Source organism: Aptenodytes patagonicus, chromosome 2 (genome assembly GCF_965638725.1).
Source record: "Aptenodytes patagonicus chromosome 2, bAptPat1.pri.cur, whole genome shotgun sequence".
Taxonomy (NCBI): Eukaryota; Metazoa; Chordata; class Aves; order Sphenisciformes; family Spheniscidae; genus Aptenodytes; species Aptenodytes patagonicus.
The window spans coordinates 106,736,170-106,764,041 of NC_134950.1; the positions used below are offsets into that span (position 1 = coordinate 106,736,170).

At 43.9% G+C, this 27,872-nt stretch overlaps 1 protein-coding gene across 3 annotated transcripts; it reads left to right on the forward strand.

The window, feature by feature from the left end:
* Nucleotides 1–1,137: 1,137 nt before the first annotated feature.
* ADNP2 (ADNP homeobox 2) lies at nt 1,138–27,872 on the forward strand. 3 transcript variants are annotated; one of them, XM_076330675.1, is made up of 7 exons: nt 1,188–1,201; nt 3,985–4,187; nt 6,539–6,716; nt 6,890–7,050; nt 8,646–8,765; nt 19,647–19,736; nt 24,288–27,872. In XM_076330675.1, exons 5-7 carry the CDS (start codon nt 8,658–8,660, stop codon nt 27,279–27,281), a joined length of 3,192 nt encoding a protein of 1,063 aa, XP_076186790.1. In that variant the 5' UTR covers nt 1,188–1,201; nt 3,985–4,187; nt 6,539–6,716; nt 6,890–7,050; nt 8,646–8,657; the 3' UTR covers nt 27,282–27,872. The 3 variants fall into 3 exon arrangements, with proteins under 3 accessions (XP_076186791.1, XP_076186793.1, XP_076186790.1); XM_076330676.1 differs by lacking the exon at nt 3,985–4,187 and having other exon boundaries at nt 1,138–1,201; XM_076330678.1 differs by lacking the exons at nt 3,985–4,187; nt 6,539–6,716 and having other exon boundaries at nt 1,140–1,201.

The window sequence follows — 27,872 nt, forward strand, 5'->3', positions numbered from 1 at the left end:
TTCATTAGAATCCATCTGCCATCATGGTAGGAGGAAGAACTGTGTTCGCTGCTCGACATGGAGACATCTGGTAGACACCGCTCAAGGGACCGACCTACAGAGAGGCACCTTTCAGCAGACCGCAGCGTCTTCCAGCACCAGGGGCGTGATACCACCACGCTCCCAGACAACGTCACCGGAGGGGCGTCCGGTGGGACTCCTCTGCCCAGGACCCGCACCACAGCTCCCACAGCTCCTGGCCAGGGCGCCCCAGCCTCCTGGAGCCCCAGCCCCGCCACGGCCGCCAGGGCCTGGCAGAGGAGCGCCAGGGTGAGGAGGTGTGAGACATGCGTGGAGGTGCCAGGTGGGGCCTCCTCCAATGGGAAGCCTGGCTGCCAGGCCTCGCCTCGACCTATTGGCTGGTGGAGGTGGGAGGGGCCTCCAGCCCCCCGCCCAGACGCAAAGGAGGCTTCACCCAACATTCCATGCAAATCAGGAGAGTGCTGCTGGGTGGTCACGTGGTGACCTCACGTGATGGACACGATGTCATCAGGCTCCTCCCACTCCAAGATGACGTCACGCCCCCAGCTCCCGCGAGAGCCCCCAGCGGTGCCCCTTGGAGGGCGCAGGGAGGAGGGGCAGGTGGCAAGGGCGCAGGTGAGCCCCGGGGCCGGAGGGACCCCCCACCTGAGGCCCCGCCCCCAGCCGCGCCCAGCTCCTCTGGGGAGCCAATGGGAGCATTGCCCCAAGTCTCTTCCCATTGGCTGGCTGCCTGGCATGCAAATGAGCCCCGACGTCACTTCCTGGGATAAATCGAGCGCCATTTTCTCTTTCTGGCTCTGGATGAGGAGCAGGCGGAGGCCGAAGGGCGGGTGCGGGGCGGCGGGCGCTGCGCGCGGGGGGCTGAGCCGAGGTCGGTCCCGGGCTCCAGCGATGCTGCCGCCACCGCCGCCGCCCTCGCGGCGCGCGGAGTGAGAGCGGCAGCAGGCGGCGGAGGAGGAGGAGCCGCGGGGCGGGGCGGCGGGCACGGCGCGGCGCGGCGCGGGAGGGGCGCGGCGGCCGAGGCGGAGGCGGCGGCGGCGGTGGGGCCGGCGCCAGCGCTGTGAGGAGCGGGAGGCGGAGGCTGCGGCGCGGGCCCGCGACCCAGCAGGCGGCGGCGGCGGCAGGAGCGGCGGCGGCGAGGCGGCAGAGCGGCGGCGGGCTCCCCCTGCAGACCGCCCGGGTAGGTGCAGCGGGGCGAGCCGGCGGCGCCCGCAGGCGGCGCCCGCAGGCGGCCCGCCCCGAGGGGCGCGGGGAGGCGGGGGCGGAGGTGCCCGGCGCGGGCAGGGCGGCCCCCGCAGGCGGAGGCGCTGTCGCCGCGGGAGCGAGGCGGCGCGCCGGCGGCTGTCGATGCACGCCGGCTTCGGCGCGCTTCGCTGGCCGTGCTCGCATCTCGGCTCGCCTTGGCGGGGCGTTGGGAGCCCGGACCCCGCCTCGCCGAGGGCTGACGGGCTTCGCTGGGGGACGGGCGGGGAGGGTCCGTGCGCCGAGCTGTGCTGCGGAGCCGGATCGCTGCCGGGGGGTGTTGCCCCTTCGCGGTAGTGGCGTTTCCGAGTCTCCCTGCCCGGGAAGCACCTGGAGGCGCCGGAGGCGTTTATGCTGAAGCCCCCGCGGTAGCTGGATCGCTCTATGCGGCCCCGGCGGGGGCGGCTCCAGTCGGGCTCGAGGGTGTCGGCCCCGGGGCTGCCGGGCAGTGCCGGTGCTCGCTGGCGTGCTCTGGACGCCGAGCCGGCTAACGGGGCGCGGATGGGGCAGGGCTGCGGGCTCCCTGCCTCCCGGCGGGGCTGTGACCGCCGGTGTCTTGGGGGGTGCTCCCGCCGTAGCTGACTTCGCTAAACCTCAGCGATGTCCGCCGTGTTTCCCCGAGGGCAGCCCTCGTGGGCTTGCACGGGAGTAATCCCCCGTGCCCCTGCCCGCAGCGCACACGAGCGGAGGAGGGACTTCCGGGTTTGCCCACGATCGGAAGTAGAAATTAGCCTAATGAGACATTTTAACACAGGGAGGACTCGCTGCTTTACGACTGCTGTTTACCAAACAGCTGTTTAGGACCACTTTCCCCCCCCCCCCCCCTAATTTCTGTCAGTACTTAGGCGATAGAGTATCTGAGGAACCAACGTAACAGGTGGTCTCAAAGTCTGTGGATGGAAAGTCTTAGGTACTCCTAGACAGTACGGGTATTTGAAACAGTTTATGGAAAACTGTAACGTGCATAGGAATCGTATGCATGCAAAATTAGAACCAGAATGTTAATGGAATGCAAAATTACATTAAATATTCTTGTGGAACTTAAGCAATGCATAAATTTGTGCAAAAATAAAAAAGTTTGAGTAATGTAAACAAATATAACCTGTACAATGCAAATCATTAAAACCATTTGAATACACGTGCCTTGTGCTTGAGAGTAAGTAGTGGGAAGCTCTTTTTGTCCTGATTTGTGAATGGAATAAGAGATGGGTATTTGACTTTTGCTGCAACGGTTCGTAGTTCTGTACTGTCAAAATTATGAACAACTCCCTTTCAACTGATAAATACTTAAGTTCTGACAGGTAAACTATTGGGGGGGAATTGGCTGTTTTCCTTAACAGTTTTCTATCATCAAAAATACATGTTTGAACCCCTAAGAGTTTTAAAGACTTAAAAATGAAATACTTATAAAAGACTCAGTCTTGGGATCCCCAATCCAATCTGTATTCTAGAAATCTTAGTGCTCTTTTTAATAAACTTTCAGTTTAATTTTTGAACAAGAAAAGTGGATTGCTTTAGAGCAGTATTTAGACAAACTGTGTAATAAATATGCTATATTATGAGCTGTAATAAGACCTGTAATTCTAATAGTTCACTTCATGAAGGTTTTGTAAAAAAACAACCACCCCCCCAATTTGTAGCAAATCATCAGACACAATGAAGAGCACGCAAACATAGTTTTGTATTGCCTTATGTTTTACCCCTGGGAACTCCTCGATTTGGGTTAAGTCTTGTTGAACGCTGGTAGAGCTGGCTTGTGTTTAAACAGCTCAATCCTTCTGCAGCAACCTGTAGCACAGCCTTATTTTTTTCAGTTCTGTCCCCTTGCTGAATTATTCAGGTTGTGGGTTATCTGTGCTGTGGACTGTTAGTGCATCTGTGTGAAATGTCTTTGAGTCACCAGGCTGACTAGTGCAGTGCAAATGCAGTTGTACTTCTTCCTGGAATAGCTGGGCTCGGTGTGTGACTCTTCCGCTCACATATGCATGGGGCTGATGAGTCCTGCAGGATTTGAATAGGCTCCGCGTAGATGCTCAAGTCATCTAGAATGAGCTTGGGTCCTGCTGGGTTCAATTTCTGGCTAATGCTGATCCCCAGAGGAGTCAAGCTCTGTGTGAGTCACAGTGCTCTAGGAAGGCTCCATGAGTTTGAATGGTATAGTCCCTTCTCTTCTAACTAGTCTTGGATAACAGAGGTTTGATTGTGTGTTAATAAAGCATTACAATAGTTATTTAAACCACAGTAGCTAAAGTTAGTGATCTAAGTTCGTTTTGATTTGACTTTTTAGGTAAGATGCAGGTTGATGCACTGTATCTTTATGTAATCACACACCTTTACTGTGTTAGCAGCTATTGAATGATGGCCATCTTTGTGTTGGATTAGATGGCTGTTTTAATGGGTATGTGATTTATAGCCAAGAAAAGAGCAAAATTATAGTGACTATGAGAGATCTATAATTCCAGACCCCTAAAGGTTTGTGACTTAGTTGCATGAAAAAAAAAGTTTAATTTTTTTTCACCCGAGATTTCTATCAAATTGCACTTGGATAGAAATTGGAATTTAAGAAGATAAAGTAGCATTATTTTGTTGACCAGAACTACTCTTAGTAAGTTTTATTAATCTATTTTTTTTTCTGTAGTGAGTTTAATTTTAGCTTACAACAAATGAAATAATAAACAAGAATAGTATCCATTCTAATCAACTGACTGTTTTTCTTTCCAGGAATCAAATCTTTCAAAGCTGTTGAAACACCTAGATGTGTTGATAGGAAGCTATGTGCATTACTTCCCTCTCCCTCCAAAGGCTGGATAAGCTTTGATGGTGCCAACGTACTCTTAAATCTGGTTAGGTCTCTCTCAGAAGGCACAGATAAGAGTCCAGGGAACGGAACCGTCCGTGTAATATGTGGTTGAGCAGATATCCAGGTATGACTTCTTGGAGGGCTTGTAAGCTTATCAGAAACAAAACAAAATTGAGGAGAGTAAAATTCAGCATGGCCAAGCTGAACTCACATTCTTCTAGGCAGTTTCTCTGTGCCTGTCCTCCTAGCTGCTGTCTTTGGCATCCAGTATTCTTGTTCCTTAGATTCTGAGAATTAGTAGATCACATGCTCTCATTTAATTTTCAGGAATGAAGCAGTTATTACTGTTTTCTCAACTAATACTGAATTATCAACTTCTAATGAGTTTACTAAAACGAAAATAAAGAATTCTTTATTGGTGCTTGTCAACTCTGATAACTGCTGAAATATAAGTTGGTAAAAAAAAACCTTTAAAAATACTTCCCATCCAAATATCCCAAAACCTGAAAGTCTTTATAAAAATCTCTTCCATAGTTACTAATAACAGTTTACTAGATAAGAAGGTATAAAAACTAAGAATGATTGAATTTCCAAAGCAGATAATATGAAAGGACACAATTCCATAAGCCTTTCCTAATTTCCCTACTATAAGCGGTTCTACGAGCAAGAGACTAGTGAACGCCAGCTTCCTAGGAACACGTCTGGAGATCTGGCTTCTGTGTAGATTATCTGGTGTCTAAAAAGGGTTACATTGCAGCCTTTTTCTCTGTGGAGAAACCAGCTCTGTGGAGAGCATGTTTCCATGCTCCACTCCACAGAGCTGGTTTCTCTCCAGCTGCCTGTTTTCATGAGTTCTTTAGAAATGCCTGATTATCTAGTTTACTGCTGGATTTTGCTGGATGTATTTCCATGCGCGTGGAAGGCACGTTTGTGCATCTTCCTTGCTCCAGCTCCATACCAGCTTCATATTTAATTTGATTGCATATGCCTAGTTTCCTTAGGAACGCAAACTAAAATGGTACTGGTTTGATGTAAGGAAGAAACCTTTCACTGTGAGCACAGTCCATCGCTGGAGGAGGTTGCCCAGAGAGGCTGTCAAACCTCTGTCTGTGGAGGTTTTCAAGACCTGACTGGCCAAGACGCAGAGTGCCCTGGTTGCAATTCATTGTTGAGTCTGCTTTGAATAGGAGGCTGGACTGGGTGTCCTCTTGAGGTCCCTTCCAAGGTGAATGAGTATTGGTCTAAGAAGTAGACTAAAAGGAAAGCAAATAGGAACTTTCCATTTTGTGGTGACTTCTCACTTTGAAGAGGTGAAATGCTAGTATTTTAGCTTTTTTTAATGCAGAGAAATTATAGTCAAGCCTAGTTACTTGGCAAACTAGTAGTACTTGTCTTTGACTAGTAAGATGCTGTCCAGACTGTTACCTTGTTGTTTAGACTAGTATTAAAATACTACAGTACTAGTGGAAGGGAAGAGTTGCATTTGTGATCTTTGTTGAAAAGCTGAACGTAGTTGGATGTTATAATGTATGATTACAAATGTTGTAGAAATGAAGGGAACCTTTAGTGTTGTATAAAACTCCAGTTTGCTGTATCGTTATGGAGGTGTTAACCTAAACGAACAGTAAATGTAGGAATAGATTGATGGATAAAATGCCTGAGCAAGGGTTGAATGACCTTTTTAGAACTGAGTTTGGGACATCAGCCGCTGCAATGATTCTTTTATTTTGCTATTAACTTGCCTTGTTTCTGTTTATGAAAAGGTACTGTCTCTGAAAACTCAATGGATTATCAGTTTTTTGGAAACAACAATTAAAAGTAGTTTAAGATAAACTTGTCTTTTAGGTAGCCAACGCGGTAAAAGGATCAAGACTCTTGGGCTAGAGTAACTTAGGTTTAATTTTACTGTAGTGCTTTTACATTGAATTTGCTGGTTAAGAATGGGATGCGTACCAATAAAAGATTGACTGTAGTTATGCATGGAAACAAAGTGCAAGCTAAGGCTTGAAGAATGTCCAAAATACAAGAGAAATAAATTAGTAGTAAAAGAGTATGGATAATAAACTATATAGTAATCAGGGAATTAAACTGGGGGCTTGAGGGAATTAAGCTTAGAAGGTTGAAATTTTGTGACCTTTATGATGGGCCATTGCTGGTCTAATGGATACAGAGAGTGTTAGGTGAGTAATTTAGGGTCTTACTCCCAAGCAGTTTGTTTAAAGACCAGCTGAATAACCTTGCACACGATACAGAAATATACATCTTTTTGGATTGAAGACCAACTACTTGAAAACTGGAAAATAAGTAACTTCTATTCAAGTTTCTTTTTTTGTATGTGGTGGTGTTTTTTTTTTCCTTCTCCTGGATTAATGACTCCCATTTCAGAAAGATTACTGGTTAAGAAAACACTTGAGATACATGGAAGTTACATACTATACCACCTTTGTAGACTAATGTTTCTTTTTTGTGAGATAGACATGCCTCAAGAAATGTCTGCTTCACCTTCTTCAGTAGCATCAGTGTATCAGTTAAAGGACTGAGATGGAGGAACTGTTTCCGGTGGAGTCTAACGTATTGAACCGCATCTCCTTCTGGCTGATCTGAGCGTGGTGACATCCTGTCAGCTCTGTTGTTACCTGCAGTGGACCATGGGGTTGGTGCACATAATCTGCTAACGTAGAGAGACTGATCATAAAGCTTTAACCAGACACTATACAAATTCCCAGTTGACTTCACTTTAAAAAGAGGATTTTATGTCTTAATTTTACTCCTTGGATTTTGATAGAATGCCAGACTAGTTACTCTGATTTATTCCATTCTGTATAGGTTCCTGTTCCACACCCACCCCAATGGTATCAGAATGTCTTCCAGACTTCTTACTGACAAAAAATATTAGAAAACAAGACTAGCATCTGTCAAATGGGGCTCCCTCTCCATTTCTCTCTACACACCTTTCCTTTGGGGGGAGAAGAAGAGGACAATAGCATGTGAGTTGTTTGAATTTTAATTAAAAAGCCTCAATTGTATGTTCTGTACATAAATTAAGGTTTGTTGGTTTTTTTTTTTTTTCCTTAAGTGATGACATACAGAGTAGAAAAAGCTTTTGGTTTTTTTTGCTTTTGGTGAGGCTTAGCTTATAGCTTCTGTCTTACGTGGGAAGGGTTTTTGCAACTGTTTACAGGAAACTCTTGCCTTTCAAGGCAAAGATTTCATGTTGACAGTGATCTTGCTTTTTTTTTTTTTTTGAGAAGTATAGCTTTTCAAGACATTCAGGACCATCAAGGCTGAAGTACTGTTTGGGGATTTTCTTTATCTTTTTCTTCTTGTTAGAACTTGTCCTGGATGGATGAATTGTTTAGCAGTAAGGACTGAGATCTTTTATACTCTGTTGAGTCCTCTGCCAGCTATTTAAGAACAAAGAAATACCTGTGAAGCTCCCAGTGACTTTTTTCAGTGCAGGGTAGTTCTGTTGCATTCTGTGCCCATTTAAGTTTCTTAGATCTAGTGTAAATTGCATTTTGCTGTAATCTAGGGAGGAGGTGATAAAGGCACATACTTCTAAAGCTAAGCCCATGGGGATACCTTATGATGTACTGGGAGCTGAAGATAAGCAACTGATGCACTGCTTATAGCCCAGCTGCATGGGGAGTGATAAAAGCCTAGCTTTTGGGGAAGCGCTAGACCCTTCGTGGTGGTAGTTCTAGACAGATGGGCAACCACGCTGCACAACAACCCTTCAGATAGATCACCCACAGCAGATAATCTGTCTTTCTATAATCTTACTTTAGCCGTCATCCTCCTCTGTGTGTTGGACTCCAGCTATCATAGCTTGCTGGAGGGAGCAGGGTAGGGTGTAAATCCAAACTCTGGAGTAGGGGAAGGTGACAGAGCTATATACACCTCTTCAGAGGAGGAGACCTAAAAGCATACAGGTGTATAAAAAAAAAAAAAAAAAAATTGTCCCACTTCAGCATATTTAGCTATCAGTGCCATACATGAATTACACTTCACTTCTACTGCATTAATATTGTAGTAGCTTGTTTTATGCCAAGGCCCATATCAGCTTACAGCAGCAGAAACTTCTGCAGGAAATTTAGATTTTACTAGCAATCATATTTTAAGCATGTACATACATGACAACAAACCAAATTATCAAAGAGGCTTTTCATCTTGACACTAACGTTCAAGGTGAAAGGTGTTGAATTCCTCCTTCCTAAAAAATGAAATGATAGTAATTTTCTAAATAGAACTTAGTAGGATTCTGGTGTTCATGTTCTCTTACAAAAAAACCACAAAACAGTGTAGCTGCCATATAGACACAAAGAGATCTGAAAGAAAAACTTGGAATTTTGTTTAGATAGAAGAAATGTAAAGGATCCACCCCCCCAATCAGATTTTGTTTCCTTTAAGAGGAAGCAAGTGATCTACTAGGAAATATTAATGAGACCAGTTCTTTGGCTTAAGGCTTTTGGGTTTTCATATTTAAGAATACGTTTTTCAGACTTCAGTTTTTGTTTTAATACTGTTAAATGCAAGTGCCTGTGTTCAAGTATTCTATCACTTTTTTGTATTTCTTTTTCAGGAAAAGTGCAAAATGTTTCAAATTCCTGTTCAAAATCTTGATAATATCAGGAAGGCTCGAAAAAAGGTGAAGGGCATTCTTGTGGATCTTGGGCTTGACAGCTGCAGGGAATTGTTGAAGGTAAAGCATTTAAAATAATGTAAACCAATCTGAAACGTAAACCCTTGAAAAATATTTCCCTTTTTAGTGTATATATGATACTTTTCTGCCATAGATCTTTATGGTGGAGTCTTTACTTGAAGGATTACTCACGACTGACTACTCATATGCCAGGAGTGGAATTTAGTGTTTTAGTACATAACATTGAAAAGAAACTCTATTTCTCAACAAGATGTGTTATGCGTGGTGCTGCATATTCTCTGCTAGTAATATTTCAACAAAAGGAAATGGTACAGCTTTAGGAAAAACACCACAGACTAATGAAATGTTATTTGTGTACTACACAGCAACTTTTCTGCGATTCTTTTAAAATCACAAGCAGATGAAGACCGCATCCCATCACATATCAAGGGCAAGCTTCTGAAGGATATACAAATTGTCAGTATTTCTGAAAACAGACAAGCAATTAGACCTAGTAATCTTGTTGCAGGCCTTTAAACTTCGTGTGCAGGGAAGAATACCAAACTTGTCTTGTTGAGTTGTAGTTTAGTTCTGCACCTTAAAAACTACATGCAAGTGTACTTGGGTGATCAAGATGAACCTAGTGCCATTGTTGCCACTTTCAGGAGAAAGTATTGTGCAACAAACAGGAGGAATTCACACCATCAGATTGGCAAGCCTAATACCAGAAAAAGTGCAAACACAATGCCCTGGTTTCGTCTGGGATAGAGTTAATTTTCTTTCTAGTAGATGGTACAGTGCTGTGTCTTGGATTTAGGATGAGAATAATGTTGATAACACACTGATGTTTTAGTGGTTGCTGAGTAGTGCTTACACAGAGTCAAGGCCATTTCCTGCTTCTTGCACCGCCCCACCAGTGAGTAGGCTGGGGGTGCACAAGGAGTTGGGAAGGGACACGGCTGGGACAGCTGACCCCAACTGACCAAAGGAATATTCCATACCATATGATGTCATGGTCAGTATATAAACTAGGGGAAAAGCTGGCTGGGGGTCTGCTGCTCAGGAACTGGCTGGGCATTGGTCAGTGGGTGGTGAGCGATTGCATTGTGCATCACTTGTTTTGTATATTCGTTTATCATTATTATTCTTATCCCTTTCTTTTCTGTCAAATTGTCTTTATCTCAACCCACGAGTTTTACCTTCTTTTTTCCCCCGATTCTCTCCCTCATCCCACTGCAGGGGGAGTGAGCGAACGGTGTTTAGCTGCCTGCCGGGTTAAACCACGACAGTCTTTTTAGCACCCAATGTGGGGCACAAAGGGTTGCAATAACAACAGATCTGATCAGAGCATGTTAAAAGAAATTTGTTACAAGCATTCATTATTAGGTTAATAGTCGCTGGTCGCAATGTTGATTTATTTGCTCTCAAAGTTGTTGTGCTTGTTCTCAGAGTTGTGTTGTGTAACGCCTTACTTGCAGTATACGTTCCCTGTTGTGCTGTTTATTACCTCTGGGGGCTGGATTAAGGTTATAATTTTGCTATACTGTGTAACACTGGCTTATGATATGATAGAATTACTGGTCGTGAGACTAATCTGGTATTTGTACTCAGCATTGCCGTCATCTCCATACTTCGGGAACCATCTCTCGGAAACTATTAATAATTACACTCTTCACTTTTGCTCCTCGGAGAGCCAATTTATGAGGGAGACAAGGGGGGACAATTTCCCCTGCACCTTCCCCTTCCCCTCCAGGCTAGTTACACTAGCTCTTGAGAATTTTGAATATCCTTGGGATGTTCAAACCGGGATGTTCAAACCAGCATGTTCCTATTGCTATGTCTCCTGAATGTGTTTCAGGTCTTGTTTAAGGTTAAACAACTATTTAAGGATACCAGCCAGAGATCTGCCCCAAGGCTGGATAGTTATGAGTGGCAGGGTGTGGGGGATAGCATGGGCAAGTACCTAGGCCAGTGGGCACCTCCACTGTTTTGGAACTTCACCCCTGAACAAGTGCAGAATCCTCAAAAACTAGTGAAATATTTGGAAGAAGTATGCTGTCGTCCTGGCAATTGCAGAGAGACGCAGATCACTGCAACGTGCTGGGGCCTGGCCCATGCCCACCAAGCCCTGTTCAACACTACTCAGTACCCTCAAGGGGAAGAGGTGGTCTCTGGATCTGCGGATAAAACGACAGGCCCTGCGGCTGCTCCAACCCTCGCGACAGGCACTGCAGCTGAACCAGAGGACCAACCTGTGCTGGTATCAGTCGCCCCTGTGCACAAGAAGAAATGCTGTAAGTGAAAGTCAGCCCGTTGAGTAAGGGAAGAAACTCCTACTAAGAATGGGAAGGAAGAAGAGGTGGACAAGGCAGGGCCATCATGAGAAGAGGAGGAGGAAGTGGCAGAACTCAGAAACGAGGCAGTAACCACCCAATCCCTGTCCCTGAGTGAGTTGTGAGACATGCGAAAAGATTTCAGCCGTCGTCCAGGCGAGCATGTTGTCACCTGGCTGCTCCGATGCTGTGATCAGGGGTCCAGTAGCCTGGAGTTAGAGGGTAGGGAAGCTGGGATCCCTTTCCAGAGAAGGGGGCATTGACAAAGCGATTGGAAAAGGGGCACAAGCCCTCGGCCTCTGGAGGCGACTCCTGTCAGGCGTGAAGGTAAGGTATCCCTTCAAGGAAGATGTTCTATGTCACCCAGGCAAGTGGACCACCAATGAGAAGGGTATCCAGTATCTGAGGGAATTAGGTGTGCTGGAGGTGATTCATGATGACCTGGACAATGAGCAGTTATCCAGAGATCCAGATGAAGTCAAGGGCACGTGATGCATGTGGCAGAAGTTGGTATGGAGCACACGAGCGTTGTATGCCAACTCATTGGCAGTAATGACCCGGAAAGATGGAGAGGGACAAACGGTGGATGAATTGGCTGGCCAACTCCAGCAATACGAAGAAAGTCTCTCTTCCTCCCCGCGGGCCTGCGTCTCGGCTGTGGAGAAACTGTCCCAGGATGTCCAGCGATTCAAAGAGGATATATCCTACTCCCCACCTCTACGGACCAGTACCTCGGCTGTTAGGAGTCAGCGTTCCTCTGCTCAAGAGAGAGAATATAAAGGGTACACACCATGGGCCACCCTGTGGTTTTACCTGCGTGACCACGGAGAGGACATGAGGAAATGGGATGGAAAACCTACCTCAGCCCTAGAGGCGCGGGTACGTGAATTGCAAGGGAAAACAATCACATAAGGCGGTTCTTCCAGGAAAATTGCTGCTCCAGTTTCCAGCGGGCAGTTCCCCAGACAGAGTAGAAGGGCTGATGTTACTCCTGATTTTAATGAAGGAACTCCTGACCCGTATTTCCAAGAAGGGAGTAACGGACACTATGACCAGGACTGGAGGGGCCCTGCCTCCAGCCAGGTGGACGAAAGGGGCAACCGGGTTTACTGGACTGTGTGGATTTGTTTGCCTGGCACATCAGACCCACAGGAGTATAAGGCTCTAGTGGACACCGGTGCACAGTGTACCCTAATGCCATCAAGCCAAACAGGGGCAGAACCCTGGAGTATTTCTGGAGTGACAGGGGGATCCCAACAGCTAACTGTATTGGAAGCCGAAGTGAGCCGAACTGGGAATGAGGGGCAAAAGCACCCCATTGTGACTGGCCCAGAGGCTCCGTGCATCCTGGGCATAGACTACCTCAGGAAGAGGTATTTCAGGGACCCAAAAGGGTACCGGTGGGCTTTTGGTATAGCTGCCTTGGAGACAGAGGAAATTAAACAGCTGTCCACCTTGCCTGGTCTCTCGGAGGACCCCTCTGTTGTGGGGTTGTTGAGGGTCGAAGACCAACAGGTGCCAATCGCTACCACCACGGTGCACCGGCGGCAATATCACACCAACCGAGATGTCCTGATTCCCATCCATAAGCTGATTCAACGACTGGAGAGCCAAGGAGTCATCGGCAAGACTCGCTCACCCTTTAACAGTCCAATATGGCCAGTGTGGAAGTCTAATGGAGAGCGGAGACTAACGGTAGACTATCGTGGCCCAAAACTTCAATATGAATTTGGAGTCAAAGGCAGCCAAGTGGTATGCCACAATTGATGTCGCTAATGCGTTTTTCTCAATCCCTTTGGCAGCAGAGTGTAGGCCACAGTTTGCTTTCACTTGGAGGGGCGTCCAGTACACCTGGAACCGACTGCCCCAGGGGTGGAAACACAGCCATTGTCCATTTGCCATGGACTGATCCAGACTGCACTGGAACAGGGTGAGGCTCCGGAACATCTGCCTTATATTGATGACATCATTGTGCAGGGCAACATAGCAGAAGAGGTTTTTGAGAAAGACAGGAAAATAGTCCAAATCCTTCTGAAAGCCGGTTTTGCCATAAAACAAAGTAAGGTCAAGGGACCTGCACAGGAGATCCAATTTTTAGGAATAAAATGGCAAGATGGACATCATCAGATCCCAACAGATGTGATCAACAAAATAACAGCTATGTCTCCACCAACTAGCAAAAAGGAAACACAAGCTTTCTTAGGCGTCGTGGTTTTTTGGAGAATGCACATTCCAAATTACAGTCTGATTGTAAACCCTCTCTATCAAGTGACCCGGAAGAAGAACGATTTCAAACGGGGCCCTGAGCAGCGGCCGGCCTTTGAACAAATTAAAGAGGAGATAGTTCATGCAGTAGCCCTTGGGCCAGTCCGGGCAGGGCAAGATGTAAAACAAGTGCTCCACACAGCAGCCGGGGAGAATGGCCCTACCTGGAGCCTCTGGCAAAAAGCAGCAGGGGAGACTCGAGGTCGACTCCTAGGGTTTTGGAGTCGGGGATACGGGGGATCCGAGGCCTGCTATACTCCAACCAAAAAAAAGATCTTGGCAGCATATGAAGGGGTTTGAGTTGCTTCGGAAGTGGTTGGTACCAAAGCACAGCTCCTCCTGGCACCCCGACTGCCAGTGCTGGGCTGGATGTTCAAAGGGAGGATCCCCTGTACACATCATGCAACTGATGCCACATGGAGTAAGTGGGTCGCACCAATCACACAGCAGGCTCGAGTAGGAAACCCCAGTCGCCCAGATATCTTGGAAGCGATCATGGACTGGCCAGAAGGCAAAGATTTCAGAATATCGCCAGAGGAGGAGGTGACGTGTGCTGAAGAGATTTGTCCCAGACTGTATAATAAACTACCAGAAAATGAGAAGCAATATGCCCTGTTCACTGATGGGTCCTGTTGTATTGTGGGAAGGCATTGGAGGAGGAAGGCTGCTGTATGGAGTGGTATACGACCAGTCCCAGAAACTGCTGAAGGAGAAGGTGAATTGAGTCAGTTTGCAGAGGTGAAAGCCGTCCAGCTGGCTTTAGACATTGCTGACTGAGAAAAGTGGCCAGCGCTCTATCTCTGTACTGACTCATGGATGGTGGCAAATGCCCTGTGGGGGTGGTTGCAGCAATGGAAGCAGAGCAACTGGCAGCGCAGAGGCAAACGCATCTGGGCTGCCGCATTGTGGCAAGATATTGCTGCCTGGGGGAAGAACCCGGTTGTAAAAGTCTGTCACGTAGATGCTCACGTACCCAAGAGTCAGGCCACTCCAGAACATCAAAACCACCAGCAGGTGGATCAGGCTGCTAAGATTGAAGTGGCTCAGGTGGATCTGGACTGGCAACATCAGGGTGACTTATTTATAGCTCAGTGGGCCCGTGACACCTCAGGCCATCAAGGAAGAGATGCAACATATAGATGGGCTCGTGATCGAGGGGTGGACTTGACCATGGACACTATGGCGCAGGTTATCCATGAATGTGAAACATGTGCTGCGATCAAGCAAGCGAAGCGGTTCAAGCCTCTCTGGTATGGAGGACGATGGCTGAAATAGAAATATGGGGAGGCCTGGCAGACCGATTATATCACACTCCCACAAACCCGCCAAGGCAAGCGCCGGATGGCTGGAAACATATCCCGTGCCCCATGCCACTGCCCGGAACGCTATCCTGGGCCTTGAAAAGCAAGTCCTGTGGTGACATGGCACCCCAGAAAGAATTGAGTCAGACAAGGGGACTCATGTCCGAAACAACCTTGTAGACACCTGGGCCAAAGAGCATGGCATTGAGTGGGTATATCACAGCCACCATCATGCACCAGCCTCTGGGATAATCGAACGATACAATGGACTGTTAAAGTCTACACTGAGAGCAATGGGTGGTGGGACATTCAAACATTGGGACACACATTTAGCCAAGGCCACCTGGTTAGTCAACACTCGGGGATCTGCCAATCGAGCTGTCCCTGCCCAGTCAGAACTTTTACGTACTGTAGATGGGGATAAAGTCCTTGTAGCGCACATACAGAATACGCTGGGAAAGACAGTCTGGGTTATTCCTGCCTTGGGCAAAGGCAAACCCGTCTGTGGGATTGCTTTTGCTCAAGGACCTGGATGCGCTTGGTGGATATTGCGGAAGGATGGGGAAGTCCGATGTGTACCTCAAGGGGATTTGATTTTGGGTGAGAATAGCCAATGCTTTGAATTGTATGATGTTAATTACTATATAATACTGTATGTCATTGCTACTATGGTTGCTTTATGCCATATCAACGGTATCACAGTGAGCATCACCCAAATTAATGAAGAATGAATTTTGATGAAACCGAGCAAAGTGCAGCGATGACAGAAGCAGACAAGCGCAGCGGTGATGGAACCTGAACTGGCTTCAGCATGCGACAGTGCAACACCGCACACCATCTCTCCTGCCCTGAAGGACTGTTATGACAGATGGAGCCCGAAGTCATGGGCTAAATGAACTCAATGTCCATTTTAGAGGGATGGCCCATAGACTAGGGGAATGATATCTGTGTGTATATATCAAAAGACAGGAAAGGTGGTGGTGATTAATTGGGGTGTATTGGAAAGTGTGGGACCTGGGCATGACATAGAAGGTATAGAATAAGGGGTGGATCTTGTCCTGGTTTCGTCTGGGATAGAGTTAATTTTCTTCCTAGTAGCTGGTATAGTGCTGTGTCTTGGATTTAGGATGAGAATAATGTTGATAACACACCAGTGTTTCAGTTGTTGCTAAGTAGTGCTTACACCAATGTCAAGGATTTTTCAGCTTCCCACACTCTGCCAGGTGCACGAGGAGCTGGGAGGGGGCACAGCCAGGACAGCTGACCCAGGCTGGCCAAAGGGATATTCCATACCATGTGACGTCATGCTCAGCATATAAACTGGGGGAAAAGCTGGGAGGTGTTGGTAACTGGCTGGGCATCAGTCAGCGGGTGGTGAGCGATTGCATTGTGCATCACTTGTTTTGTATATTCTTTTATCATTATTATTCTTTTCCCTTTCTTTTCTATTAAATTGTCTTTATCTCAACCCACGAGTTTTACCTTTTCTTTTTCCACCTATTCTCTCCCCCATCCCACTGCGGGGGGAGTGAGCGAATGGCTGTGTGGTGTTAAGCTGCCTGCCAGGTTAAACCACAACACACACTAATGCAACTCAGTGACTAAACAGTAGTGTATTTCAGCCAGCTGATACACAGGCTTTTTTGGATGTTCAGTATGTTCATGACTTCACATTGACCGTAGTCAAGAGTTTGGATTAATTCTGTATGATGGTACTAAAGTAAGTTAACTCTCTATAGGTGTGCTTTTGTGTCTTTTGTTGTGTTTTTTCTGAAACTGTATAAGTAAATGATTGAAAAAAAAAAAAATGCTTAAGATCTACGTGCAAACTAATTCTGGAATATTCTTGGTTATTGCAGTTGAACAATGCTTGATGTATTTAAATAAATATCGTAAGAGCTCAGGGAAAAGAGTATTTGTCTGGTAATTTCCATTTTCTTACTGTTTTTATTGTGTTGTATATTGTTTTGTAAATAAACCTGTAAGTCAGAAGCTGTTCTGTCTTGACGCTTTGAAGTGGAAATGTTTTGATGATGCTAGTTCTTTTGCTATGAAATTGATTGCAGTCTAACTTTTTGATTGCAGTATGCAGGTTTAATGGTGAATGAGGAATAAGTTGTTTTTTGTTTGTTTGGTTGTTTTTTTGGGGGTGGTGTTTTTGTTCGGTTTTGCTTCATTTTTAATAAATGGTGGTGGTGGGGAACCCAGCGAACATTTCCATTCTGGAAAAAGCTCTGTGAGATGTGGGCCAAAAAAATACCATTTTAGTGTTTTGCAAATAATTCGCCCTCAACCAAGTTCATAACTTCAGTTTGTTTTTTCCAGGTAATCTGGGCCTGGTTTTGGTATAACTTTAGCAGCAAGAAGATTGTTTTTTAGAACCTGGTTTGTACTTGGCTCATATGATGATGGTATTTCTCTTTGGTAGAATAGGGTGTGTGATGTCTCAATAGGTGAGAATTAGCTTAAGTTTGGTGTGGTTTTTTTTTTTTTCTGAAATACTAAGATTGATTTCTGGGCATTGTCCTTGTGAGGAGGCTTGACAATTAAGGAAGCGGTATGAAATGATATGATACAAACTTGACCTGCCATCTGGTCTTAAAACTGGTCTGAAACTGTTCTAATAAGGCATGATAATGGACAGTAGTTTGAGGAAGGTGAAGGGTTTTCACATGCAACTAGTATTTCTTTGTAGCTTGGAGACCAAATCGATTAGTTTTTAGGCTAAAAATTCTTAATTGATCCCTGCTAGGAAGAAAACATGAACCTTTTGTGCTAGATTACTAATTTGATTCTCAAAGTAGTACTTTTAAGTACACTGTAATGTCAGAGGCTTTCCTTTACTAAACTGTTTTAGCTCCTTTAACATATTGTGGTCTTTAAGTCTTCATTTAAACTCTGAGGTTTTAATCTTTTTGTTCTGGAGAACAGTGATGGCTTTAATACAGAGGGGAGAACAGTTCTTAGTTTTAAAATGTTCTTCTCTTAAACTTACAAATACCCACTATGCATCAGGATTAATCGGACTTCTCAGAGGGTTTTTATTCCCTTCTTGTTACCTTTCCCTTCTCCTGTTTTTCCTCCCCTTCTCGAAGTGAGAAATGTGGGAAGGGCATAATGAGTTAGCCGATCAAAGTTTGCTTCTGGGACGTCAACGTGGATCTCTATAAAGCAAGAGTTCAGCATAGCCGCTTGCTGCACTGGCTAATTGCAGTGATAAGAATGGTTATCTTTCTTTATCAGTGAATATTCTCTGTAGGAAATAGCTGTTTCGCCAAAATGATCTAGATTTACTATCACACACATTTGGCTTGTGGGAATCTGGTGTTCAAGTCTAGGAGCCTCTCTTGGTGGAGAGTACTCAAACCAAAAGCAGAACATGTTTGGAGTAGGCCATAAACTTCAAGAAAACTTTAACAGTGTGTAATTCACTCCAGTGTGTTCGGCTGAAGAAATGTTAGTAAATCATGAGTCTCTTCATTTTCCCTATCAAGTATATATAAGAAAAGCATCGTGTTCTCTAAGGCTGTGGGATTTCTCTTGTTCCATGCAAGGATTCTTTCTAAGGTGTTTTTTTTGAGGTTTGGCTGAAGGGCAAATAGATGACTCATTCAGTGCCTAGATGTTGATTAGAATGGAAGGGGTTTGTTTATTGTTGCCCTGAGCTCTTCAGGATTCTCCTTGGGGAAACTTGAAGGCTGAAAAAGCTAGAAAGCTTTATTGCAAACATAGCTACATTTTTCTAAATTCTTGAATAATTTAATTTAAATTATCACTGGCATGACCTTCTGGCTCACTATAATCTGTTATACACACAGGGATGCTCACATTTGCACAGTGTGGGCAGGAGCCTAGTGCAGACAGAGCCTGCGTTAAGTAGGATTGTGTCTTTGTTTGACTGCTAGAGGCTTTGTTTCTTTTTGTTGCTCAGTATATCCTGTGCTGCTTGTAAATTTCACATAAATATTGCATTGGTTTTTTTGACCATGAACTATTAAATTTATGAATTCCACTTCTCTTAAAGATGATCTGATCTTAAATGGTCTTTATTACCTGCTTCTGCTGTTCCAGTGGAATTTGGTGCAGAGGTGAAAATACCTCTCCCTCTCTAAGCATCTTGCAGAATTTTGAGTGAAGAGGGGTTTGTGAAAGGGAAGGAGAATGTGAGGGGAGAAGCAATGCTAGTTTTCTGTGGGTTAAGCCTGGATTTGTAGCCTGTGTTTCATCTGAGACACTCTAGTGTGCTGTTGAAGCTAGCCTAGGGTCTTCAGAAATGCCTAGCGAACAGCAATCTAGTTATTTTTTTCATTAAGTTTGTGTTTGGATATGTGTGGGCCTCAGAAAATTGGAGAGGAACTTAAGTTTTTTAGAGTAGTAGCTGGCTTTGGCTTGAGGAACAAACTGCTCTGATGGTATTGATTAGAAGAATGCTATAAGGAAAGTTGTTTACCCTGACACGGTTGTTCCAGATGCAGTAATATTGTTCCTTTTACAGCTTGAGGAAGAATACTGCTGCTCTTCGAAATAAGCTTCTGGGAATGTCTTCGTTTTTCCAAGTTAAAAGCATAGCAATGCTATGAAGATTTAATACTAAAACCTGTTGCAAAGTAAACCATAGTGGTAAATGAATAAATGGAAGTAAATAGTGAAATATTACAGATTTAGGAGGGGGAAGATAGAGGGAGAAAACATCTTTCAGTGTTCACTGTGAACTTGGCTAGAAGCAATGGAATTAAAGTGTAAATATTTTCACTCCTATATTATTTTCAGTAACTATGAAGTGTTCAGAATTCCTATTATATTACAAGGCAGTCATATGAACGAGTATTTGAGGCAAAATAAATCAGAGGGGTCAAAGGAGTAATTTCTTCGAACTGAATTTTGAGACCTGTATCCGAATACTGTATGGACTTTCCATTCATCCTCTGTTGTGTGGTTTGGTTTTTTCCTTTTTTCTTTTTCCTTGCTCTGTATTGAGACTATTTTTGTATTCAGAACAGATTGCAAAAGCAGATTATTTCTTGTTTTCTTTTTTCTTTTAGACTCTTCAAAGTTTTGACCCAGGTGAAAAACACTTCTGTAACACTTCATGGAGTGATGTCTCTCCTTGGGAGTCTGTGGGCAAAAGGAAGGTACGTATATTTGTGTTAGAAATTCTGGGTAGACTTGCATGTGGAGTCACTGAATTTTATCACTTTCAGAAGTCCTGGAAAAGTTAAAATACACCTTTTTTATGGTTAAAAAAAATGCTTTAACATCTGTTTTCCAAGTACTATTAGTCAGGGAATAATCTTCAACTTCCTCTGTGTTCTTCCCTGTAATGCAGCTGGTTATAAGGACTATATATGCCATTCGCTGTCTTTAAGGATACAACCTTGAACATCAGTATTTAAGATGTCACACTAGTGTTCTGCCTTTTTAGCCTAATCTGGTGTGTAGTCTTAACATGCTCTTGTATACAACATGCTTCCTGTTTCATTGGAAGGGTGAAAATGTGATTGCATAGATGTGAGTGGATTAAGCTGAAATTATCATTAGTGGCTTGCGATAGGGTTGCAGTGGAAAACATATTCCAGTTAGATTTGTGTATGTGAAACAGCTTTATAGCTGGAATCTTGTGTGAAGCTAGAATCTACAAGAAAGGCAGGGTTGAGATGAACAAACCAAAGGATTTCCATAATTTTGTATTCTAGCAAGTTTCTAAGATACTATGTAGAGCATAGGAGTATATCCAGAAGAAAAGGTGGTCTTTTCTCAGTCTTGCTGAAGCGTCTTAGGGCTCCTGATTGCTTCCATGAGGAAGGCTTGTAAACAGCGGTGGGTTTGCTCTTCTCATCCTGAATCAAAAGGTAATGGTTTAGAATAGTGTGGTGGTGGTTTGCCAGGATTTTATCTGTCTTTACTATCTTTAAAACAAACAGTCTGTCAGGTGCAATAGTTGCATTTTTTAACAAAGCCCTCAACATACAGGCTGACCAAACAAAGCTACTCAGTCTTTGTCAAACTGTCATTTAGTGGAAAGTGACCCCTCCCACCCTTCAGGACCTTTGTCTGCTTTGTCTCCTAGTTCTCCTTTCCTGAACTTGGGTTCACACATTTAAGACTGGAGGTTCATCTGTTCATGTGAATTTGTGGATGAGAGAGTCAAATGTGACTTGTTGTTTGACTAGGTCCTTAGAGACAGATTGCATCTAGCCTCTTAGTGCCGCTTCAGATAAGGCTTACAGTTACCTTCAGTCAAGACTACCTTTAGTTTAGGTGAATGGAATAAATCCCGTTAATGGTTATGATGGTCTCTCTCTCCAACCGCCGCTTCTTTTTTCTTTCTTCTTTATGCACATGGGAAACTTCTTTTATCAGGTCTCCTGGCTCCAGTCAGCCTGTTATCTGAGCTCTAGCCTTGCTGATTTTGTCTTCTTTTGCCTTTTCTTCCACCTTCTGACTAAAGAAAGACATTCAGTGTTGGCAGATCTTCTGTGTTAGATGAGCAGGGGAGGTTCCCCCTCCTCCCCAGGCATGAAACAGGAAAGAGGGGGATGAAGACAGAGCAAGTGAAGCTTCCTGTCTAAAACTTAAGATGAAGGGGTTTGGGTTTTTTTTTTCTGTCTTCCTTCCACAGTCCTTTGGGAAAAATGATTAGCCATTTCAGTGAAAATGGAAAAGAACTAAAAATCATGCACTAGAGAGGGAATCTTCTTTCATCCCTATTGTCTGGAGAGAGACCAGGCGTAGAGACCTGATCCCCTACCAGAAGGGAGAAGTACAGATCCTGACTCAGGTAGTCAGCATGACCAGTAGTATCTATATCTGTCCAAAAAACAAGATTGGAATCTGATCTGATGAACTTCAGCGTAGAGTATGTAATGTGTTGCTGTGGAACAGATTTGCCAAGCTATGTCTTTTGGATACTAAACTTGTTCCTATCCATTTTTCTTAAACGACTATGGTTCCTTGATACATATCATTCACATATCTTGGCATCATGCTGCGTAGATTTGGGAGAAAAGAAGTTGGTCCTTCAGGATGTTCTATGCCAAAGTTGTTGCCATAAGGGGAAAATAAGTTGTTTGAGCTACACTGGAAACTCAGTAGGCTGGAGATGATGTCTATTTAGGATGAGTTGGTGGTTTTTACCATTAGTACTATTTTCAGGGAGACAATAATTCTGGAAGAACTTTGGTTTTTGGAGGCTATCATGTCTTTCTGCTTGTCCCTAGGTTGTGGGGAATGTGAGACTACACAACGGAAAGTGTTACTGCGTTCTGGGGTATATTCTTTGGAGTGGTACTAATCGAGTTTTCCTAAATGCCTCTAATAAGCCTTTTTGGATTCCATTTGTACAGTTTAGGGTTGTGTTGGTCACTCTCTAAGACGCTTCATTTTTCCTATGTGGCTTAGAATTCTTATTTTGCCAAATTTTCTATAAAACTGAGATGCCATTAGTAGACTGTAGTAGCACTTGCGAGCATAAAAAGCAGCTTAGATGCGTATGTAAGGAGAACATGCTGATGAAATGATTTTCTAAGGTGTCTGTGTGGAAGAGCTCTATTTCATACAGAAAAGATCGAAGTAGCAGATGTCCACATACTTCTGTTCTGCTGAAACAGAAGTTTTTGGGATTTTTTGTTGTTGTTGTGGGTTTTTTTGAGCTAAGTAGTGAGACTTTAGGATACGTTCTAATTTGATAGAACTTGAGGTACAGAGCTTTTTTTTTTTTCTTTTGCTGAAGTCTCGTAATTTTTACCTCCATCAAAAAATAAATGATCTAAGAAGGCATGGAACATTGTTTCCCCTAGACTTACCAGTATGCAGGTACTGGGGTGGTTTCTTAGTGGTATACTGCAATGCTTGTTTGTATAAGAAGTAAAAACATCGTTACTACGGAATAGTAAATTAATTCAGCACTTGGACCACTTACTTGTAAAACAGAGTGTTCTCACTGCATGTAACAACAATTGTTCAGACTTGGCAGCAAGGAAATATTGACAGTGTATTCCACTATGGTATAAGTTTATGGGGACAGAAAGACCCAAACCAGAAATGGGGGGTAGGTGGGGGGAAGTAAAGAGTGTATGGGCCCAGTATTTAAAAGCATATAAGCGTTTCTAAGCCTCAGACAACCAATTAAAATGAGCAGTCATCTCTCTTTGTCACCTGACTTCTTCAGAAGTAAGACTAGTGAGGTGCAGCTTTTAATAATGCTCTGTATGCTTCATTAGTTCAGTAGTGTCAGTGGTCTTTCTCTACTCAGTATACTTTAAAAGTAAGATTGAAGCTGCTTCTAACTTGCTGTGATGCTGTTTGCTAGCAGCTGAGACCAGACACCCTAAGAGTGTAAGTAGAGGTTAATTCAGTGATACCTTCACAGTGTACTCTTCAGCAGCCTTAGCCAGCCAGTGGCTTTGTCTGACCCAATCTTTTGAATTTGGAGATGAGATTTTGGTTATCATCAGGAGACTCTTCTAGTAATGCTAATAGGTAACATCTTCATGGCTATATGAAATGACAAAAAAATAACTGCACAGATTTTTGCTACAGTTCTTCATAACGTGTCTGAGACTTGTATGTGGGTGATCTAGCTAGGCTGGATGCTGTAGTGGTGGAACAGCTTGTTCCCTTTGGATGGTGTTTCATAAGGGGTAGAAATCAGTAAGGTGAAAAACACATCTGAGGGAACAGACAAGTTCCACCAGATGTTTGAGAGTGCAGATTTGTCACCTGGATGTTGCTGTGACTGATTCTGTAGTTTTTGGCAGGAGCCAGGGTTAACTTCCTAGGAAGCTGATAAAAAAACATGGTTGACAGGGCTACCAGTTTTTTGGAAAGAGCAAATAATGTTCATATGGATACGAAAAGTAATGCTGTCATGTGGCATGTAATTGAGGGAGCAAACCAATGTTTAGTGGAAGATGTTAGGTTTATTTTTATACAGTTAAAATATTTTTCTGAGAAGAATCTATATGCTCTATAATGAGTGTGCTAGAGGAAATTTCTTAAAGAAATTACTGTGATGGGATGTCCAGTATGTTGAGGTAACACAAGGAGGTCATTGCTGCTTTATCATAAAAGGGAGTTTTATTCCTTTCTCTTTCTATTATTAATCTGGCTCCGAAAGAATGTTCTTAAAAATTAGTCTTTTGTGGCTTTGCTGGGAGAGGTACTTTTGGAGAGCTTTCAGTGAAGGATAGGGTATTGAAATACACACACAAAAAAAACCCCCCACCACCCCTTCTCTCTTCTCTCTTTTTCCCCAGTAGATAGGAGGTGGCCCTGAACTAAATAAAGCTTTAAAAGTGTCATATTAAAAGGGCTGCTATTCCTAATTGCTAAGGCTTCACCTCCTATGTACAGTGGCGTACAAATTCTTCTTAGCTTGTTCTGTGATTCCCATCTTTAAAAATGGGCTTCAGAATTACTTTTTGTGAACCGGAGTAGAAATTAACTCACTTAAGGCTTCTTAAAAAATCATAAAGAAGCAAAAAGGGCACAAATGTTTCTCCCTTTAAGTATGTCATCTTTAAGTCTGCTTTTCAAAAACAGATCTCCATGAAACAGAAGATACATGCTATACATCCAGTGAAGGCATTTTTTTTGACAGGTGATAGGGCAGACTTACTTTCAAACAGATAACAGGGATTTAGGAACTGGCAGTTTCTAAGTGGATGTTTTTGTTTTGTTTGCAGAGATACAGAACAAAGCCGTACTGCTGTAGCTTATGCAAGTTCTCGTCAAAATTGCTTACTTCATTCAAGAATCACTTGCACCGTTACCATGAGGATGAAATGGACCAAGAGCTGGTGGTTCCTTGCCCAAAATGTGCATTTGCTTCTGATCCCAAAATAGTGGGAAAACATATCCGGATGTTTCATTCATCTAATAAAAGAATACAGAACTATACAGTCAGCATTTTGGATGGCATGAAACAATTCAGGAGTGACATCATAAACTTTACATGTCTAAAATGTCACTTTACAGACACATTGTATTACAATATGAAGAAACATGTGCTGATGAACCATTTTCAAAACTTAATAAGTACATATTTTGGCCAGAAACCTGATGAAAGTAAAGAGAATTCTGTTGAGCACTACTGTAAAAAATGTAATGCTTCTGCAAACAGCCAAGATTCTTTAATGTATCATGTCTTGACAGCTGAAACACACCGAGACCTGGAGAACAAACTTCGGTCTGTGATTTCAGAACATATTAAGAAACCAGGACTCGTGAAACAAATGCATATTGCTCCAAAGCCTCCCCAAGGCACGTCAGTGGCTGCTCCATCTGCAGGGCCTGCCGCTGCCCCAGCAGGTTCCGTCACTGCTCCGGCTTGCATCCAGCTTGCATTTCCACAGAATAATCAAAACCAGAGTGTGGTGCAGCCAAAAGCAGTTCAAAACACAGTCAGATCACTGACTGTTCCAAGTGCCTCTGGTAGCCTTCCACATACAACTTCTGCTCCAGTTGTTACCCCGTCACATGTTACTCTTGTGTCTAGTAATCTTCCTGTAGGTCAGAATAACGTTAATATTCAGCCATCACCTTCCCAGCCTATCATTGTTTCCCATAGGCTCCCCCTTAATCAGCCTGCAAGGGCTGGAGCTATTCCTCTTAATCATTCTGTTGGGACTGTAAACAGACCTGTGGCCCCCGCAGTTCTTCCTCTTAATCAACCTGTCAGGCCTGGGCTCTTTCCTATTAATCAGCCCATTGGTACTATAAATGGTCCGGTTGCAGCTGGAGCGCTACCTGTTACTCAGCCTGTCAGCCCTGTAAATCAACCGGTTGCACCAGGAGTCCTCCCTGTGAATCGACCGGTTGCACCAGGAGTTCTCTCCGTCAACCAATCGCTTGGTCCCAGGGTCCTTCCCGTGGCGCCAACAGTTGCGTCAGGGGCTCTCCAGCTCAACCAGCCTGTTGCCTCTGGGGTTGTTCCTGTCAGACAGCCTGTCAGACCTGGGTTTCTTCAGCTTAATCAACCTGTTGCCCCAGCAGTTATCCTAGTAAACCAGCCAGTTCAACCTGCAGTTTCTCAAAACACAACTCTCTTGACTGCAGGTTCTATACTTAGGCAGTTGATTCCAACTGGCAAGCAGGTTAATGGGATACCTACATACACGCTTGCCCCGGTTTCAGTTACTTTGCCTGTACCTCCTGGTGGTGGAGTAGCAACTGTTACGCCACCACAAGTGCCCATCCAACTAATGCAGTCTGGGACAGTAACTCAGTTGTCCCAGTCACCGGCTAGTGCACCCTCTCCTCCAGTGGTTTTAACATCGCAGAATATATCATTACAAGCCTCCCCACCTGGTCCTGAAACAAGTCAGGCTATCAGACAGGCTAAGCAGTGGAAGACTTGCCCTGTTTGCAATGAGCTTTTCCCCTCAAATGTCTACCAGGTGCACATGGAGGTGGCCCACAAACACGGTGAAGTAAAAATGGAGAAAACCCTGGAACCTGACAAACTCGCAGCTTGCGCGCCCTTTCTAAGGTGGATGACAGAAAAGACAGTCCGGTGTTTCTCTTGTAAATGTTTTCTCTGTGAGGAAGAGCTCATGAAACATCTCTTGATGCATGGCTTAGCTTGCTTGTTTTGCACAGTTACTTTCCATGACTTAAAAAGCCTCGTGGAGCACAATAAAACTACACACAATGGGAAGAAGCAGTTACATGCAGACTATAGCAACAGAGGATTTCAACTAGGTAATGATGCTCAGGGTGACCTTGTATTTCCACACTTTGATTTCAGTACGGTGTTACCAAAAGAAGACGTTGGTGAAAGAGAAGTACATTTGGCAGTGCTTGCTGGACTAAATTCAAGGACGCTTGTCCCCGTTTACATCAAAGTGAAGCCTCAGACAGCAGAAGTGAACAATAGATGCAACAAAAAAGTGTTAACCTGTCCCTTTTGTTTTGGTACGTTTGTTAGTGAAGAAACCTATGAAATGCATTTGAAAGAGCGGCATCATATAATGCCAACTGTACACACAATTTTAAAGTCTCCTGCTTTCAAGTGCATCCACTGTTGTGGTGTGTACACTGGAAATATGACTCTAACAGCTATTGCTGTACATTTGCTCCGTTGTAGAAGTGCTCCCAAAGACAGCAACTCAAGTGTGAAGATGCAGCTTGAGCGCACTGAGAAGAAAGAGCTACTGTTTGTGAATGGTGAAAAGCATGATTCTGTGATACTGAAAAGAAAGCAATCGGATTCCTGTTTTGTTGCAGAAGACCAAAGGAATAAGGAACAGCAGCTTCTGAGCTTAAGTACTGGCATAGCTCTATCTCCAGAAAAAGAAATTAATTCAGGGGTAGTGCCTTTCAAACGACAAAAGATTAATACTAGGACTGAGGTGAAGAAGTTTCCTTCTAGTGAGGATCTTCGCATTCTAGCAGTAGATCCTAAACAGTATGATCACAATTCGTATGAGGCTCAAAAACAGTTTTTGACAGACTACTTTCACGAGAGGCCATATCCTTCTAAAAAAGAGATGGAATTACTTTCCTTGCTACTATACGCGTGGAAAATTGACGTTGCATCATTCTTTGGAAAAAGGAGGAATATATGTTTAAAGGCGATAAATAATCACAAACCATCTGTGCTGCTGGGTTTCAGTATGTCGGAACTAAAAAATATTAAGCACAGTTTGAATATAAAAGATGAACCATTAGATATGTAAACAAGCTTTTTATAACAGCTAAAAGCAATCCATAATTACATACTTACCGATTTAGCAGTTTATTGTATAATCTGTTTTAACTTGCAGACTGGCCTGTTGAAGGGTGCAGTAGTACAAAAAGTCTCGTTCAGTTGTGACTGTTATTGTGAAAGGCACACGTAGTTGTGTATTTGAAAAAGCTAAAACCTTCAGACTTAAACATCTGGAATTTGTTTTAGCTTTTTACTTTTTCTGGAGTAATGGGTTTTTTTGGGGTTGGTTTTTTTTTTTTTTTTTTTTTTTTTGTTGTTCCATTTCCCTTTCTTCCCCTCCAGGCTCCCATTACACTTTTTATACCACCATGTGAAACATTTGTCTTTTATTTTTCTGCAATGTTGTCATCTTTTCTAAACAATAAAATGTATAATGTTGGTTAAAATAACTGAGGTAAACTACGTGAAAAACATCTATTTGATTATTTGTGTTTTTAAGTCCTCCTAATTTTTTTAACCTATTTTTGCTTTATCTACTGAAGAAGCGACTGTAGCCTTTACATCCATTGCCCCTGCAAATTCCCAGTGCGCTGGTAGCAATAAAATACATGGCAATCTC